The sequence below is a fragment of the Hemitrygon akajei genome, chromosome 9 (genome assembly GCF_048418815.1).
Source record: "Hemitrygon akajei chromosome 9, sHemAka1.3, whole genome shotgun sequence".
Classification (NCBI taxonomy): domain Eukaryota; kingdom Metazoa; phylum Chordata; class Chondrichthyes; order Myliobatiformes; family Dasyatidae; genus Hemitrygon; species Hemitrygon akajei.
This window is the reverse complement of record NC_133132.1, coordinates 167,118,192-167,134,394: the sequence shown is the minus strand read 5'-3', so window position 1 is coordinate 167,134,394 and position 16,203 is coordinate 167,118,192. Positions and strand designations below refer to the sequence as shown.

Sequence of the window (16,203 nt, the reverse complement as noted above, 5' to 3'; positions counted from 1 at the left end):
TCTTTTTAGAAGCAGAACATTTGATGGGCCACTATGTTCAGTACCTCCTCTACCTAATGAAGTGGCCACTGAGTGTACGTTCATGGTCTTCTGCTGCTGTGGCCCATCCATTTCAAGGTTCGACATGTTGTGCATTCAGAGATGCTCTTCTGCACACGGTTCCTTGAGTTAGTCACCTTGAACTCCAATGACCTCTCTCATTAACAAGGCAATTCTGCCCACAGAACTGCTCCCCTGCTCCCCACAAGATGTTTTTTTTTTTTTTTTTTTTGCATCATTCTCTGTAAACTCTAGAGACTGTCGTGTGTGAAAATCCCAGAAGATCAGCAGTTTGAGATACTCAAGCCACCCCGTCTGGAACCAACAATCATTCCATGTTCAATGTCACTGAGGTTACAGTTCTTCCCCATTGTTAATCGATGATGAGAGGTGATGCCCTCTTGGCCACGTCTGCATGCTTTTGTGCAGAGTTGCTGCCACATGATTAGCTGATTAGGTATTGTCGTGGTTTCTTGAAATAACCAGGAGACGCAGAAGATTCTTCAAGAAATTTAAGCCTTTATTTGCAAACAAAAGCTGAGACAATTAATGAACATCTCACTAATTGCTTGCCGAGCCTAGTTCACAGTATTCTTTATAGTAATTTCTTATCTTAGTTTCATTAGCATATACTTGTTCTAGTGCCTTGACTGGTTCTCACACCATCGCACGATCCTGTCTAGTCTACTCCTTGGAACACGTGTCCCCCTTCCTGGCTTTGACTGGTTTTCATACCATCACACCACTCCATAGCCCATACTTGCTCTAGTCTACTCCCTGGAACACGTGTCCCCCTTCCCGGCCTTGACTGGTCCCCACACCATCCCACCACTCCACGATCCCATCTACCACTGTTATCTCTACATGCTTACTTTCACTGTTAGCTACATTCTTAAGGCACTGAGCTTACTTTCACTGTTAGCTACATTCTCAAGGCACTGATGTGTTCAATAGTACAGAGGCAATACAGAGATTACATTCTGGCTAATAAATTGTATACATAGCAAATAGCAAACGCAAGGCTGGCCACACAGCAAACGTTGCAACTTTATTCTCCAATAGTATTAGCATTAACAAGCATGCATACCTAATAAATAAGCTACTGACTGTACATGTTGCACATGCTCCATATCTCCTTGGCCATTCATTACCTGTTCACATAATTGATACCAGTTCACGTTGCCTGACTAGAATTCTTAAAATCAGCATCAGGTTTCATATCCCTGTATTTCTGCTAAACGTTGTGAAATCTTTTGATTGCTGCAGCAGTACAGTGCAATACATAATTAAAAAAACTATAAATTACAATAAGAAATGTATATAAAATAATTAATGCAAAAAGAGACTAAGAAATACTGAGTTAATGTATGTTGGTTCAATGTCCACTCAGAAATCTGATAGCAGAGGGGAAGAAGCTGTTGGTAAATTTTGAGTGTCTTCAGGTTCCTGTACTTCCTCCTTGATTGTAGTAATGAGAAGAGGGCATGTCCTGGGTGATTGGGGTTCTTACTGATGGATGATGCCACCTTGCTGAAGATGTCCTCAATGCTGGCGAGGCTCATGCCAATGATAGAGCTGGCTAAGTTTACAACTTTTTCCGAATCTGTGCTGTGGCCCCTCCATACCAGACGGTCATGCAACCAGTTAGAATGATCTCTACTGTACATCTGTAGAAATGCCGAGCCTTCTCAGTTATTGTAAAGTTATTTCAAAGTTAACTGAAAGCTGAAATAATTGCATTTTTTTCCCCTCGTAGAAGCTGTATGGATTGGATAATCGTGGAGGGTACAAACAACAGACACTGGAAAATATGGATAGGGCTGTTTGCCGGGGTGAAATGAAACCTGCAGACTACCATCGACGGAGAGCAGAAGTAATGGAAGCACTAGCATTGGGGGAAGATGATGGCAGAACTAAGACGTGGGGTATGATTGGTTCAATCTTTAAATTTTACATCTTAAGCAAAATTTTCATGGCTGCTTTGTGAAGCTATTGCTGTAATAAACCAGGTTTAGCCTCTTGAGTTCTAGAAATAAGGGGAATTTTTTTCTCTCCTGGTAGAGGTATCTGTAAAAGGACAAACTCTGGTAATGCAGCACTTTTACAGCTTGAGGCATTTCAGAGTTTGAAGTTCAATTCCAGCGCTGCTCTGTACGTTTCAGAGTTCAGAGTTCAATTCCGGCACTGCTCTGTATGTCATCCCCATGGAATGCATGGTTTTCTCTGGGTCTTGTAGTCCAAATACATACCTAGTAGGTTAATTAGCCATTGTAAATTGCCCCATGATTAGGTTAGGGTTAAAGCAGGTGTGTTGGGGTTGTGTGGCTCAAAGGGCCAGAAGGGCTTACTGCACACTAATACCAAACAAATAAGTAGAAATCTCCACAGAGGTCCCAGTTGTGGCTTTGGTGTTAGGGAAATTAATTTGCTAGGGAAGCTCGATTAAAGTTGTTTGCAACTAAATTAGACGTGATCTTCGAAGTAAAGAAAGCTTTATTCCCGATATCACGGAGAATGGAACCTCCAACAGTGAGTGCAAACTAGAGCACAGCTCCTTTTATGCCTGTACAAATCAACTGCAAAAGCAAAGGCTATTTGACCAACCTTGTCAATTGGAAAAGGTAAGCTATATTCACATGCAGTGCCCTTGTGATAAACTATACCCATAGCAACAGCCAAAAATTAAAAATTCAGTCCTGTGTACAACTTTGTATTAACAAACTATTTATCTCATATCCTTGAGTTGGATTCTTACAAGATAAGCAACTGCAAATATGTAATCTAAGAATCGTCTCTGCTGAAAGACGAGGCCAAATCTATAACAGGCAAGCTGCAAACAGCTTTTCCACAATTAAAGCCAATATTAACCCTTTGTCTTATCAAAATCTATAACTCACAATATTTTCCTCCACAGTCCCCTCCTTTTTGATCACAAGATCAACTATAAATGTCAGAAATAGCTTATGGGACCTGATAACCCGCTGGAAGGGGTCTCATCGTAAAGGTTCCTCTTCATTATACTCTGGGTCAGAAGTACCAGCAAGGGAACATAGAAACGGGGCAATTTGTTAAACGGGGTAGGGTTGCACATCTGAGTTGAGTGCTCAAAACACACTGTTACTAAAGCATTAATAATTCCAGAATGTACTAGCACTCTCCACCAGCCACCAAAGATGTTCCCGAAGGGCCCCCAGCTCCCAGGAGTGTTGTAGTTATGGAATTTTTTTCCGATCTTACGTATCTGTTTTACACTTCTCTGGATATGGTTAACTAAATGTTTTCAGATTCACCAGGAATATACGTCCAGCGTTCCTGTCCCGTTCCTCTTTTCTCAGCTAAAGTAATATCTAAGCCCTCCTGTTTTGCAAGGCCACAGTTTGAGTGGCTCCTACTCCAGCAGTTAAGCCTAAATGTTTATTATAAGCACAGGTGAGTCTAGACGCTAAAGTGATAAGGCAAGTAAGTCCATATATCATTGGCCACTTCACTTTCCTTCAGTTTTCCAGTGCACTATCGGATTCCGGAAGAGAGGGATGATACAGCTTACACTTGATTCCGTGCAGCCAGTCAGCCTTGCCTTGTACTTTGACCACGGTTTGGGTGGGTAGCAGTATATGATAGGGTCCCTTCCACCTGGTGAGGGAGGGAGAGAGTCTTTTTCCGGTGATTTAATATCTACATAATAATCTGGTTTAAATGGATTGGTATTTCCCTCCCCAAGTTTGGGTAGGGCTGCGGTCACTTTTCCTTCAATTATTCTTTGACTAGAGCATTTACCATATCCAGGGTTTTTTCATCAGTCCATTTCAGCACTATTTGGGCACTTGTCAAAAGGGGTCTAGATCTACCCATCAATGCTTCAAAAGGGGGCAACATAGCGGTCCTGTTAACATGATTTTTCAAGGTATACAGAGTACGTAATCGGCAGCGCCTCAGGCCATTTGAAACACGCCTTTTGGCATACTTTGGCCAGAGTCTTTCAGTCCTCCATTAATCCTTTCCACTATTCCCAATGATTGTGGTTGGTAGGGCACATGCTACTCCCAGGAGAACCCCATGTCTTGTCCAATGCTTTAGTTAATTTCCCTGTATAGTGCGTTCCTCTATCACTATTAAACTTAACAAGTAATTCCGAATTGTGGAATAATCTCCTTCATCAGTAATTTAACTACTGTCCTGGTGTCATCTTTTCGTCGGGGAAAGGCCTCTATCCATTTGGAAAACATGTCCATTATTACTAATGGATATTTATGTCCCCCACTTGCTGGCATATGTACAAAGTCTGTATAGTCAAAGTGCAGATTCATAAATGATACAGATATTCACAGTTTTACCTTCAGCTAAGGTGCAGGTTCTAGTGAGAGCAATTGGCTCAGCTGCTTGTGCGGTGTTCCTGAAGGGAGGAAACCCACTTCCAATACCTCATGTCTCAAAATCATCAGGTTTGCACCATGAACCATCGGTAAAAAGAATTAGATTTGTATGATAGAGAGACCGAAATGGCATTTGTGTCCAGTACAATTGGGGAAATGGCCTGTACCATCCAGCTGACAGTCTGCAAATCTTGCACAAACAGCCATTCATGCAGCCTGTCCGGCTTTGGGTTTGCAATATTGTGCCTAAAAGGGAGAGTCTTGAGGATTTGTCACTATCAGAGCAAAATCGGTTACGCCAGTTGGAAGGGTGCTCCGAGTTTGCTCTTCTAACGGTTTCACCATCGGACCCAGATATTTAGGCTTAGAGGGAGCTTTGTTCCCAGGGATATATGAGGTATGCAGTGCTCTCCTTCCAGGAAGCTATTTATCTGAGAAGGGTATAGTGTATTTTGACGGCTATCCATTCCGGGCTAAAAAAAAAAATGTGGCCCATAAAGCACAGATTATAATGCTCTCCATCCTGAGCCTTGGCTTTTTCTTATCTCCGTCATCAATTTGAATGAGTGTGTTACTTCGAGTCGCAAACAATTTTAAAAGGTTTGCACCGCTAAACGTCCATTCTGTTCCAGTTGTATTCCTGCAATATTTTCCCACGCATCTTTGAACTGCAAAATGAGATCTGTTACAGGCTCACCCTTTTTCTCTTGGCATCTCATGAACTCCCCAAAATCACTGTACTGACTGGCCCCTGCTAGGATTGTGTCTGTGGCCTGTTCTATGTCTGGCTGTATACTGGGGTTGTCTTCACCTCCATCTGCATTCGGGACCAATCGCCATTTGTTCCTCAGGGTACAGCGATTCATTGTTTGTGGGTGGATCAGGCGCTGCCATTGGCAATCCGCTGGCATCACTGCCCATCTCTGGGTAAAGGGTTAAAATTTCATACATTTTTACTGGACAACTATGGAATGCGATAGGTTTCCTGATAGGGTTAGGTTGTCACTGATTATATTCCTAACCTCTGTGAGGGTTATTAAGGATAAATATATATCCTACCATTATTTGGGGTACCTGTGTATGGGTTGTACTATCAGGTAGCTCACTTTCTCTATGGCTATTTTTAAGTCCTGCTACTGCTCCTTAGGCTGTACTCTCTTGGTCTGTGACCACATGTGCGCCCCTACACTCTGTGTAATGTCCACAGGTTGTGACTGTTCCTGATCCATGGGAGCTGAAACATTCGCTGTGCTCGAAACCTGTTCATACGAGGGAAGCAGGTTCCCTGAATAGGACTGCGACGATTGTATTTGTCGTCGGAGCTGTCGGGCTCTATGTTGCGCAGCAGCTGTGCCAGACATTGCTGCTTCCATAATAAGATGTACTGGCAGCCCATCATCTGGAAGCTTAGGATAGAGTCCCATGGGGGAGAAAGCCTGAGTGGGCAAAGAGAATCGACTTCCATTTTTTGTACTTTTTCCTCCTCCATCTTGGGTTTAGGTTTTGGTGGCTAGTGCCTTTTGACAATTTATTCCCATGTATTAAAACATCACATCAAGGCCTTTGACAAAGTTCCACATGATAGGTAGATAGATACTTTATTCATCCCCATGGGGAAATTCAACATTTTTTCCAATGTCCCATACACTTGTTGTAGCAAAACTAATTACATACAATACTTAACTCAGTAAAAATATGATATGCCTCTAAATCACTCTCTCAAAAAGCATTAATAATAGCTTTTAAAAAGTTCTTAAGTAGTTTACTTAAATACATTAAATACAATCAACCCCGGCACTTTAACATATCTTACTTCTGGCGGTTGAATTGTAAAGCCGAATGGCATTGGGGAGTATTGACCTCTTCATCCTGTCTGAGGAGCATTGCATCAATAGCAACCTGTCGCTGAAACTGCTTCTCTGTCTCTGGATGGTGCTATGTAGAGGATGTTCAGGGTTTTCCATAATTGACCGTAGCCTACTCAGCGCCCTTCACTCAGCTACCGATGTTATACTCTCCAGTACTTTGCCCACGACAGAGCCCGCCTTCCTTACCAGCTTATTAAGACGTGAGGCGTCCCTCTTCTTAATGCTGCCTCCCCAACACGCCACCACAAAGAAGAGGGTGCTCTCCACAACTGACCTATAGAACATCTTCAGCATCTCACTACAGACATTGAATGACATGGAAGGTTAGTCAGCAAGGCCTTTGACAAAGTTCCACATGGAAGGTTAGTCAGCAAGGCCTTTGACAAAGTTCCACATGGAAGGTTAGTTAAGAAGGTTCAGTCATTAGGTATTAATGCTGGAGTAATAAAATGGATTCAACAGTGGCTAGATGGGAGATGCCAGAGAGTAGTGGTGGATAATTGTTTATCGGGATGGAGGCCGGTGACTAGCGGGGTGGCTCAGGGATCTGTTTTGGGCCCAGTGTTGTTTGTAATATACATAAATGATCTGGATGATGGGGTGGTAAATTGGATTAGTAAGTATGCCGATGAGGTGTTGTGGATAATGAGGTGGGTTTTCAAAGCTTGCAGGGAGATTTATGCCGGTTAGAAGAATGGGCTGAACGTTGGCAGATGTTTAATGCTGAGAAGTGTGAGGTTCTACATTTTGGCAGGAATAATCCAAATAGAACATACAGGGTAAATGGTAGGGCATTGAGGAATGCAGTGGAACAGAGAGATCTAGGAATAACAGTGCATAGTTCCCTGAAGGTGGAGTCTCATGTAGATAGGGTGGTGAAGAAGGCTTTTGGAACGCTGGCCTTCCAATAAATCAGAGCATTGAGTACAGAAGTTGGGATGTAATGTTAAAATTGTACAAGGCATTGGTAAGGCCAAATTTGGAATATTGTGTACAGTTCTGGTCACCGAATTATAGGAAAGATATCAATAAATTAGAGTGAGTGCAGAGACGATTTACTAGGATGTTACCTGGGTTTCAGCACTTAAGTTACAGAGAAAGGTTGAACAAGTTAGGTCTCTATTCATTGGAGCGTAGAAGGTTGAGGGGGGATTTGATCGAGGTATTTAAAATGTTGAGAGGGATAGATAGAGTTGACGTGAATAGGCTGTTTCCATTGAGAGTAGGGGAGATTCAAACGAGAGGACATGATTTGAGAGTTAGGGGGCAAAAGTTTAAGGGAAACACGAGGGGGTATTTCTTTACTCAGAGAGTGATAGCTGTGTGGAATGAGCTTCCTGTAGAAGTAGTAGAGGCCAGTTCAGTTGTGTCATTTAAGGTAAAATTGGATAGATATATGGACAGGAAAGGAGTGGAGGGTTATGGGCTGAGTGCGGGTAGGTGGGACTAGGTGAGATTAAGAGTTCGGCACGGACTAGGAGGGCCGGAATGGCCTGTTTCCGTGCTGTGATTGTTATATGGTTATATATATATATGGTATTCCAAATCCCAATTCGGGACCCTGTCCCTTCCTTTGGTCTCACTTTTCCAGTAACCAATTTTCTTTAATCAAAGGAGCCTCCATAGCTTAGTAAAGTGGGCAGTTTCCCTTAGCTCCATCTGTTTAAATCACTAGAAAAGTAATCACAGACCTGCTGTCTCCAGTTTCCAGCCATACTGGATGCACCAGGAGCTCACCCAGAAGTCGCGTTGTCTTCTTATACGGCTTTACCCTTTTCTCAGCGTGTTTATTCATGGATCGACAGGCCTCGAGGCTGTGTCTCTTCTCTCTGGCATCGTGCCGCTGGCTTTGGTGCATTTGCTTTCATCGCTACCCATTTCTTACCTGTTTTAGGTCAACCTGTAATCACAGTTAGCTTTCAATCACAATACAATTTCCTAACCCTTCTCCGGCCAGAATTTATCTCAGTCTTCAAAGTACCTTTAATTTGACTATTCAGTGGACACCCTGTGTGCCTCGGACCCTGTCTTCCATCTTCCATCTTGTCCCTCTCCAGGCGCTCAGGGATGGTCACCGGCCAGGTGGGCCCCTCATCTGCACCAGTCTTGCCCCACTGGTCTTGTCTCACAGGTACTCACAGCGGCTCACAGTCAGACTTTCCCCAAGCATACCTCACATTGTCAGAGAAATTTACTATTATCAGGGTTCACTTGGATCCTGTATCTATACGGATCCCATCCTCGTCGCCAAATTGTTAGGGATATTGGTTTGCTAAAGAAATATGACTAAAGTTGATCGCAACTAAATTAGACACGGACTTCAAAGTAAAGAGAGCTTTATTCACGGTATCATGGGAGTAGAACCTCCAACAGTGAGCTTGAACTCCAAACAATGCAGAGAGCACAGCTCCATTTATGCTTGTACAAATCAATAGCATACGCAAAGGCTATTCGATTAACCTTGTGAGTTAGAAAAGATAAGCTAGGTTCACATGTAGTTCTCTTCTAATAAACTACAGTGGCATGCAAAAGTTTGGGCACCCCGGTCAAAATTTCTGTTACTGTGTATCGTTAAGTGAGTAGAAGATGAACTGATCTCCAAAAGTCTTAAAGGTGAAACATTCTTTTCAACATTTTAAGCAAGGTTAGTGTATTAGTTTTGTTTTGTACAATTTTAGAGTGGAAATAAAGGAAAGGAGCACCATGCAAAGGTTTGGGCACCCCAAGAGATTTGAGCTCTCAGATAACTTTTACCAATGTCTCAGACCTTAATTAGCTTGTTAGGGCTATGACTTGTTCATAATCATCGTTAGGAAAGGCAAATTTCAAAGCTTTATAAATACCTTGACTCCACAAACCTTGTCCCAACAATCAGCAGCCATGGGCTCCTCTAAGCAGCTGCCTAGCACTCTGAAAATTAAAATAAATGATGCCCACAAAACAGGAGAAGGCTATAAGAAGATAGCAAAGTGTTTTCAGGTAGCTGTTTCCTCAGTTCATAATGTAATTAAGAAATGGCTGTTAACAGGAACGGTGGAGGTCAAGTTGAGGTCTGGAAGACCAAGAAACCTTTCCAAGAGAACTGCTTGTAAGATAGCTAGAAAGGCAAATCAAAACCCCCGTTTGACTGCAAAAAACCTTCCAGAAGATTTAGCAGACTCTGGAGTGGTGGTGTACTGTCCTACTGTGTAGTGACACCTGCACAAATATGACCTTCCTGGAAGAGTCATCAGAAGAAAACCTTTCCTGCATCCTTACCACAAGCTTCAGCATCAGAAGTTTGCAAAGGAACATCTAAACAAGCCTAACACAAAGTATACTGCAGATGCTGTGGTCAAATGAGATGTTGTTTCTCCATCCGAAGTTTGGCCTCATCATGGCGGTAGAGGAGGCCATGTATGAACATATCCAAATGGGAATGTGAAGGAGAGTTGAAGTGAGTGGCAATGTGAAGGAGAGTTGAGTTATACCGTCTGGGTAGTCTCCATCCCCTTGGTATGAACATGGAATTCTCCAACTTCTGGTAATTCCCTCCCTCTCCCTTCCCCCATCCCACCTTCACCCTGTCTCCTCTTCTAGCTGCCTATCACCTCTCATGACTCTGCCTTCTTCCACTACCCATAGTGCTTTCCCCTTACATTCCTTCTTCACCTCTTCTGCCTATCCCCTCCCTGCTTCCCCTCCCCCACCCCTTGATCTTTCCTCTGATTGGTTTTCCACCCTCCTCCCACCTTCTTTATAGGGCCCCTGCCCCCTCCTTCTTTAGTCCTGACGAAGGGTCTCAACACAAAACGTTGATTGCTTCTTTCAGAGGATGCTGCCCGACCTGCTGAGTTCATCCAACTTTTTTGTACGTCTTGATCTAAACAAGCCTGATGCATTTTGGAAACAAGTCCTGTGAACTGATGAAGTTAAAATAGAACTTTTTGGCCACAATGAGCCAAAAAAGTGTGCAGAATTTCATGAAAAGAACACTTCTCCAACTGTTGAGGTGGATTAATCATGCTTTGGGCTTGTGTTGCAACCAGTGGCATGGGGAACATTTCACTGGTAGAGGGAAGAATGAATTCAATTAAATACCAGCAAATTCTGGAAGCAAACATCACACCATCTGTAAAAAAGCTGAAGATGAAAAGAGGTTGGCTTCTATAACAGGATAATGATCCTAAACACACCTCAGAATCCACAATGGGCTACCTCATGAGGCGCAAGCTGAAGGTTTTGCGAAGGCCCTCACAGTCCCCTGACCTAAACATCATCGAAAATCTGTGGATAGACCTCAAAAGAGCAGTGCATGCAAGACGGCCCAAGGATCTCTCAGAACTAGAAGCCTTTTGCAAGGAAGAATGGGTGAAAATCCCCCAAATAAGAATTGAAGGACTCTTAGCTGGCTACGGAAAGTATTTACAAGCTGTGATACTTGCCAAAGGGGGTGTTACTGAGTACTGACTATGCAGGGTGCCCAAACTTTTGCTTCGGGCCCTTTTTCTTTTTTGTTATTTTGAAACTGTAAAAGATGGAAATAAAAAAGTAATCTTGCTTAAAATATTAAAGAATTGTGTCATCTTTAACTTTATGCCTTTGGGAAATCAGGTCATCTTTTACTCGCTTAGCTATTCACAGTAACAGAAATTTTGACTAGGGGTACCCAAATTTTTGCATACCACTGTATACCCATAGCAACAGCCAAAAATTAAAAAAAATCAGTCTTGTGTGCAACTTTGTATTATTAAATTATGTGTCTCATATCCTTGAGTTGAATACAAGATAAGCAACAGCAAGTATTTAAGAGTTGTCTCTGCTGAAATCCAAGGTCATATTTATAACAAACTAAGCTGCAGACTGGTTTCTACGCTCAAAACCAATATTAACCCTTTGTCTGTCAAAATCTTTAACTAACAATATTTTCCACCCACAATATCTTATTATTTAAGGTGGTAGTAACTCAAAAAGTGGCCAGTATCTTATTATTTAAGTGAAAACAATGTTCTCATTTTTAGAATATAGACCACCACAGCACAGTACAAGTCACTTTAGCCCAAGATGTTGTGTCATGCTCAATTTAACCCTTCCCTTCAGTTTTCTATCATCCCTGAGCTTATCTACGAGTTTCTTAAATGTCCCTAATATATCTGCTTCTAACGTAAAATTTAGTAATTCTAGTTCTTTTAACTTGTTATCCTTTATCTTGTTACTGAATACTTGTGAATATAGTAGATTCCAGTTAATTGGGACACATTGGGAGAAGTACATTTTGGCCCAGTTAACCCTTACATACTGTTCATATTCTATGCCTTCACAGTATGGTCTGGGTCAATTTTGACCTGGCCCAAGAATCCCCTCATAACAAGTGTCTAAACCAAATTTTGAACCACAGATCTATTTAGAACGTATAAATAGCCTATCTGACATTAATAAATGGGTGATTAATCCTTAATGTTTCAGAGAACAGGGAGAATATATTTTTTAGGCTTTACGCCACTCGTTTATGGAGAAAAAACATGTACTATCACACAAAATCATGTCCTATTTTACCTAAGACATGAAAACATAACAGCCATAATGTTTTAAATATATTTTATTGAAACTGAAAATAGCAAGAACATTCTGGAACAAACAAAACAAAAAATAATTGCTGTTTGCAAATGAGTCTTCGCATTCAAAGCAGTGGTAGGAAACCTTGCGTGTGTGGCCCTTGCACATGTGTTTCCCACATTTGCAGCAAGTTGTCCCTGTTTTGCAGTCTCTTTTTTCAGAGCAGAAGTTGCATCTCCTTCTCTTCTGTCCCCTTGTGTTGGCTTCTCATGGGACTTCTTGTTGATCAGGGCCAGGTTCAGATCGCTGCTCTGCCCTTACCAGTGCTGCTGAGGCTGCTGTGAGGGGAAGGTGGTGTTGCCTTTGCATAAAAGGAGTCACAAGGGCCTTTCCAAGCTCCTCCCAAAAGAACCTCCTCCAGTTCCTCTTGCTTGCCCTCCAGGTGGGGTTCAGCTCACTCCATATGACAAAGGCATTGTAGGTCGATATGTCAATGACGTTATGGAATATGGCGAGAGGCCAGCTGGCTGTTCTCCTCTTGCAGCTGTATGTGCCTGTTACTTTGTCGTCCACTCCTCCTTTGTTGGCATTGTAGTCAAGGATGATGGCTGGTTTTCTGTCCCCCTGAGCACTGACCTCTGCAACCTTATGTAATGTGCTCATAAGGATGACATTCTTGTTCTTCTTTTGCATATACAAGAAAACTGTGGTGTCATAGGTGAAAGCAAACTTAGAAGACGACATCTCTCCCCTTTGTTGCAATCAGAGCAGGTGGCAGCTCAGGCTTGTTCCGCCTCACAGTGCCCACCATTGTGATTTTCTTCTTCAGGAGTGCCTGGCCAAGCTCATGAGATGAGAAGTTGTTGTCACAGGTCACATTGTGTCCTCTTAGCCCTTCTGTCATCTCCAACACGACGCGCACGCTTTATTCTCTCTCCGGGGCTCCCCCGCTGGCTTCCCATTATATACTTGCATATTCCAAGCACGTGCATCACAGGCTGCCCATAACTTTATTCCATATTCAAAGTATTGAGTATTAGAGTTGGAATGTTATGGTGAGGTTGTATCAGACATTGGTGAGGCCTAATTTGGAGTATTGTGTGCAGTTTCGGTCACCGAATTACAGGAAGGATATTAATAAGGTTGAAAGAGTGCAGAGAAGGTTTACAAGGATGTTGCTGGAACTTGAAAAACTGAGTTACAGAGAAAGGTTGAATGGGTTAGGACTTTATTCCTTGGAGCGTAGAAAAATGAGGGGAGATTTGATAGAGGTGTATAAAATTATGATAGGTATAGATAGAGTGAATGCAAACAGACTTTTTCCACTGAGGCTAGGGGAGAAAAAAACCAGAGGACATGGGTTAAGGGTGAAGAGGGAAAAGTTTGGAGGGATATGGTTCAGGTGCAGGTCAGTGGGACTAGGGAGAAAAATGGTTTGGCACAGCCAAGAAGGGCCAAAAGGCCTGTTTCTGTGCTGTAATGTTCTATGGTTCTATATTGTCCTGGCTTGCTAGGCACGTACTGGCGGAAAGGACAGCGACCTGTAAAAACACGAAAAGGGGAAAAAAATCATTTGATATCACAACCAATAGCATGTGTATATTGAAGCAGTGATTAACTAGTCTAACAATAAAAGGGCAGGCATTTATTACCTCTGAATGGAACCAGTCTTTCATCCACTGTGACCTCAGGACCAGGGTTGTACATGAGAGGCAGCCGTTCCACCCACTTGTCCCAGATATCCCTGATTTTTGCCAGTTTGTCAGTGACACGCCACGCACTTCTTGTCTCATGGTTGTCAAATCTGAGCACCGCCGATATGGTACGGAACATTTCCAGGAACACGGTGGCACAAAAAATTGGTCTTCCCATCTCAGCATTCCAAAGACTAAAAGAGCCTGACCTCGGAACCTACACACGCCAGCCAGTATTAGAAGCCCCATGTAAGCATGTAGGTCAGTTACATGCATGGTCTTCCATTTTTGACTCTAAAACCACCATTTTCCTTGATTTGACCCACACTGATGGATCTATTCCACATTTATTCCATTTCTGTTGTTCCGGGTCAAATTTAACCCGGAACAGCATCTATGTACAAAAATTTGTAGCACCTGTACAAAAGTATAAAATTTTTAATTTTCACTTTTGTGTAATTTGGGTCACTTTAGGAAAAGTCATCAAATTTCAGCTAAAAAAAAAATGGCATTTTGGGTGTTTTTACTGCTGTCAAATGTCAAAACGGGTCAAATTTGTCCTGAACAGGATGTAAGGGTTAAGCGGCTGCCCCAATTAGCCAAGGTTTCATGGAGACAGGACCAGCAGCTTTCATGGATGTTCTAAAGGATTTTGTAGTGAATGAACATTGATGTAATAAAAAAGGGAAAGGAAGTAGGGTAACTGGAGATGTGGCCTTGGAGCCAAGGTGGTGGTAACTCACAAAGTGTTTGGGAACAACTGCTTTAGTTCCATGTGTGAAATGTATTTATTTTCATTGTGATACTGTGTGGTATATGCTCTTCAGGCCCTTCGAACCATGCCACCCAAAAATCCATGATTTAATCCTAGTTAATCACAGGACAATTTACAATGACCAATTAACCCACCAGCTGGTACGTCTTTGGACTGTGTGAAGAAACTGGAGCACCTGGAGGAGATCTCCATTTAACAGCAGTATTCTAAAAACTGATGTCTCCTACAATGTTCCCTCTAATTTTTAATGACCAAACTGCACAAAAATCTTGCGCTGTGCAATTTTTTTTTGCCCAGGGACAAGTGCGCACTGAATAATTTCTGCAATAAAAACGGTATAAATAAGCCAATTCTTAAAATCTGTAGACAAATCATCGTAAACTCCACGTTGTCAACACCATCTGCATCAGAAACCGGAGAAGGAAATATGATTGTGTACGATCGTGAAATATATTTAACACACCAACCAGGTAGAGGGTGACAACCTTTAGGGCACAGTTTAAATGCTCACAATGGGGTACATTTTCAGCACAGCAGTGGAGCATCAGGCAAAATTGTGTACTGAAGTTTCTAGGGGGAGAATTAAATCCACCAGCAACCCCTTGAGAAGCAAGAATGCCAGCACAGAAGCTCAAATAAAATTGAATAGAGATTGGATGAGAATTTCCATAGCTTTAACTGCATTAATTGTACTAATTATACTGTACTATTATTTTCAGTTTGCTTCAAACTCCCCTCAACTGTAATCGCAAAATTACTTTGAAAAATGACTTGCTGAGCTTATTTATCACTGAGTTCATAATTGATTATGACATTTAATTCATATTAAAATAGAGTTATAGAATACTACAGCTTAGAAACAGGCCATTCAGCCCTTCTAGTCCATACAACCTAATCTTCTACCTAGTCCCATTGACCTGTACCTGGATCATAAACCCCCAAACCCCTCTCATCTGTGTAACTATCCAAAATTCTCTTAGATGTTACAATTGAACCTGCATCTAAAACTTATGCTGACATCTCTTTCCACACTTACACCGACCTCTGAGCGAGGACGTTTCCCTTCAAATTCCCCTTAATAATTTCACCTTTCACCCTAAATCTTTGACTTTTATTTCTTGTTTCATCCAACCTGAGGAGAAAAAGCCTTCATGCATTCACCCTATTTATACCCCTGATCATTTTGTATACCTCTAAAAGATCTCCCCTCATGCTCCTGTACTCCACAGGATAAAGCCCTAACTTGTTCAAAGTTAATTTATTATCAGTGTATGTATATGTCACCATCTACAACCATGAGTTTTTTTTCTGTGCCCATTCACGGTAGAGCAGAGAAATACAATATAATCAGTGAAAAACTACACAAAAACAAAGACTGACAGACAACTAATGTGCAAAAGAAAACAATCTGTGCAAATACATGTAATAAGACCGAGGAACAGAATTAGACCATTCAGCCACTGAGTCTGCTCCACTGTTCTATCATGGCTGATCCCAGATCCCACTCTACCCCATACACCTGCCTCCTCGCCATATCCTTTGATGCCCTGACCGATCAGGAAACGATCAACCTCCGCATTAAATACAACCACAGACTTGGCCTCCACCGCAGTCTGTGGCAGAGAATTCCACAGATTCATTCTCTGGCTAAAAAAAAAATTCCACACCTCTCTTCTAAAAGGTTGCCCCTCAATTTTGAGCCTGTGCCCTCTAGTTCTGAATACCCTCAGCATAGGAAGCATCCTCTCCACATCTACCCTATCTAGCCCTTTCAACATTCGGTAGGTTTCAATGAGATCCCCACGCATACTTCTAAACCCCAGTGAGTACAGGCCCAAAGCTGCCAAGCGCTCCTCATATGTTAACCCCTTTATTCCCAGAATCATCCTCACAAACTTCCTCTGGACTCTGTCTAGTGA

At 42.2% G+C, this 16,203-nt stretch overlaps 1 protein-coding gene across 6 annotated transcripts in view; it reads left to right on the top strand.

Moving 5' to 3' along the window:
- The window catches only part of zufsp (zinc finger containing ubiquitin peptidase 1), a 75,686-nt gene that overhangs the window by 20,498 nt on the left and 38,985 nt on the right, over nt 1–16,203 (top strand). For all 6 annotated transcript variants that reach the window (XM_073057444.1, XM_073057443.1, XM_073057446.1 and 3 more), the window contains one exon: nt 1,796–1,964. In XM_073057444.1, coding sequence (XP_072913545.1) covers nt 1,796–1,964 — 169 coding nt within the window. The remainder of the gene's footprint in view (nt 1–1,795; nt 1,965–16,203) is intronic.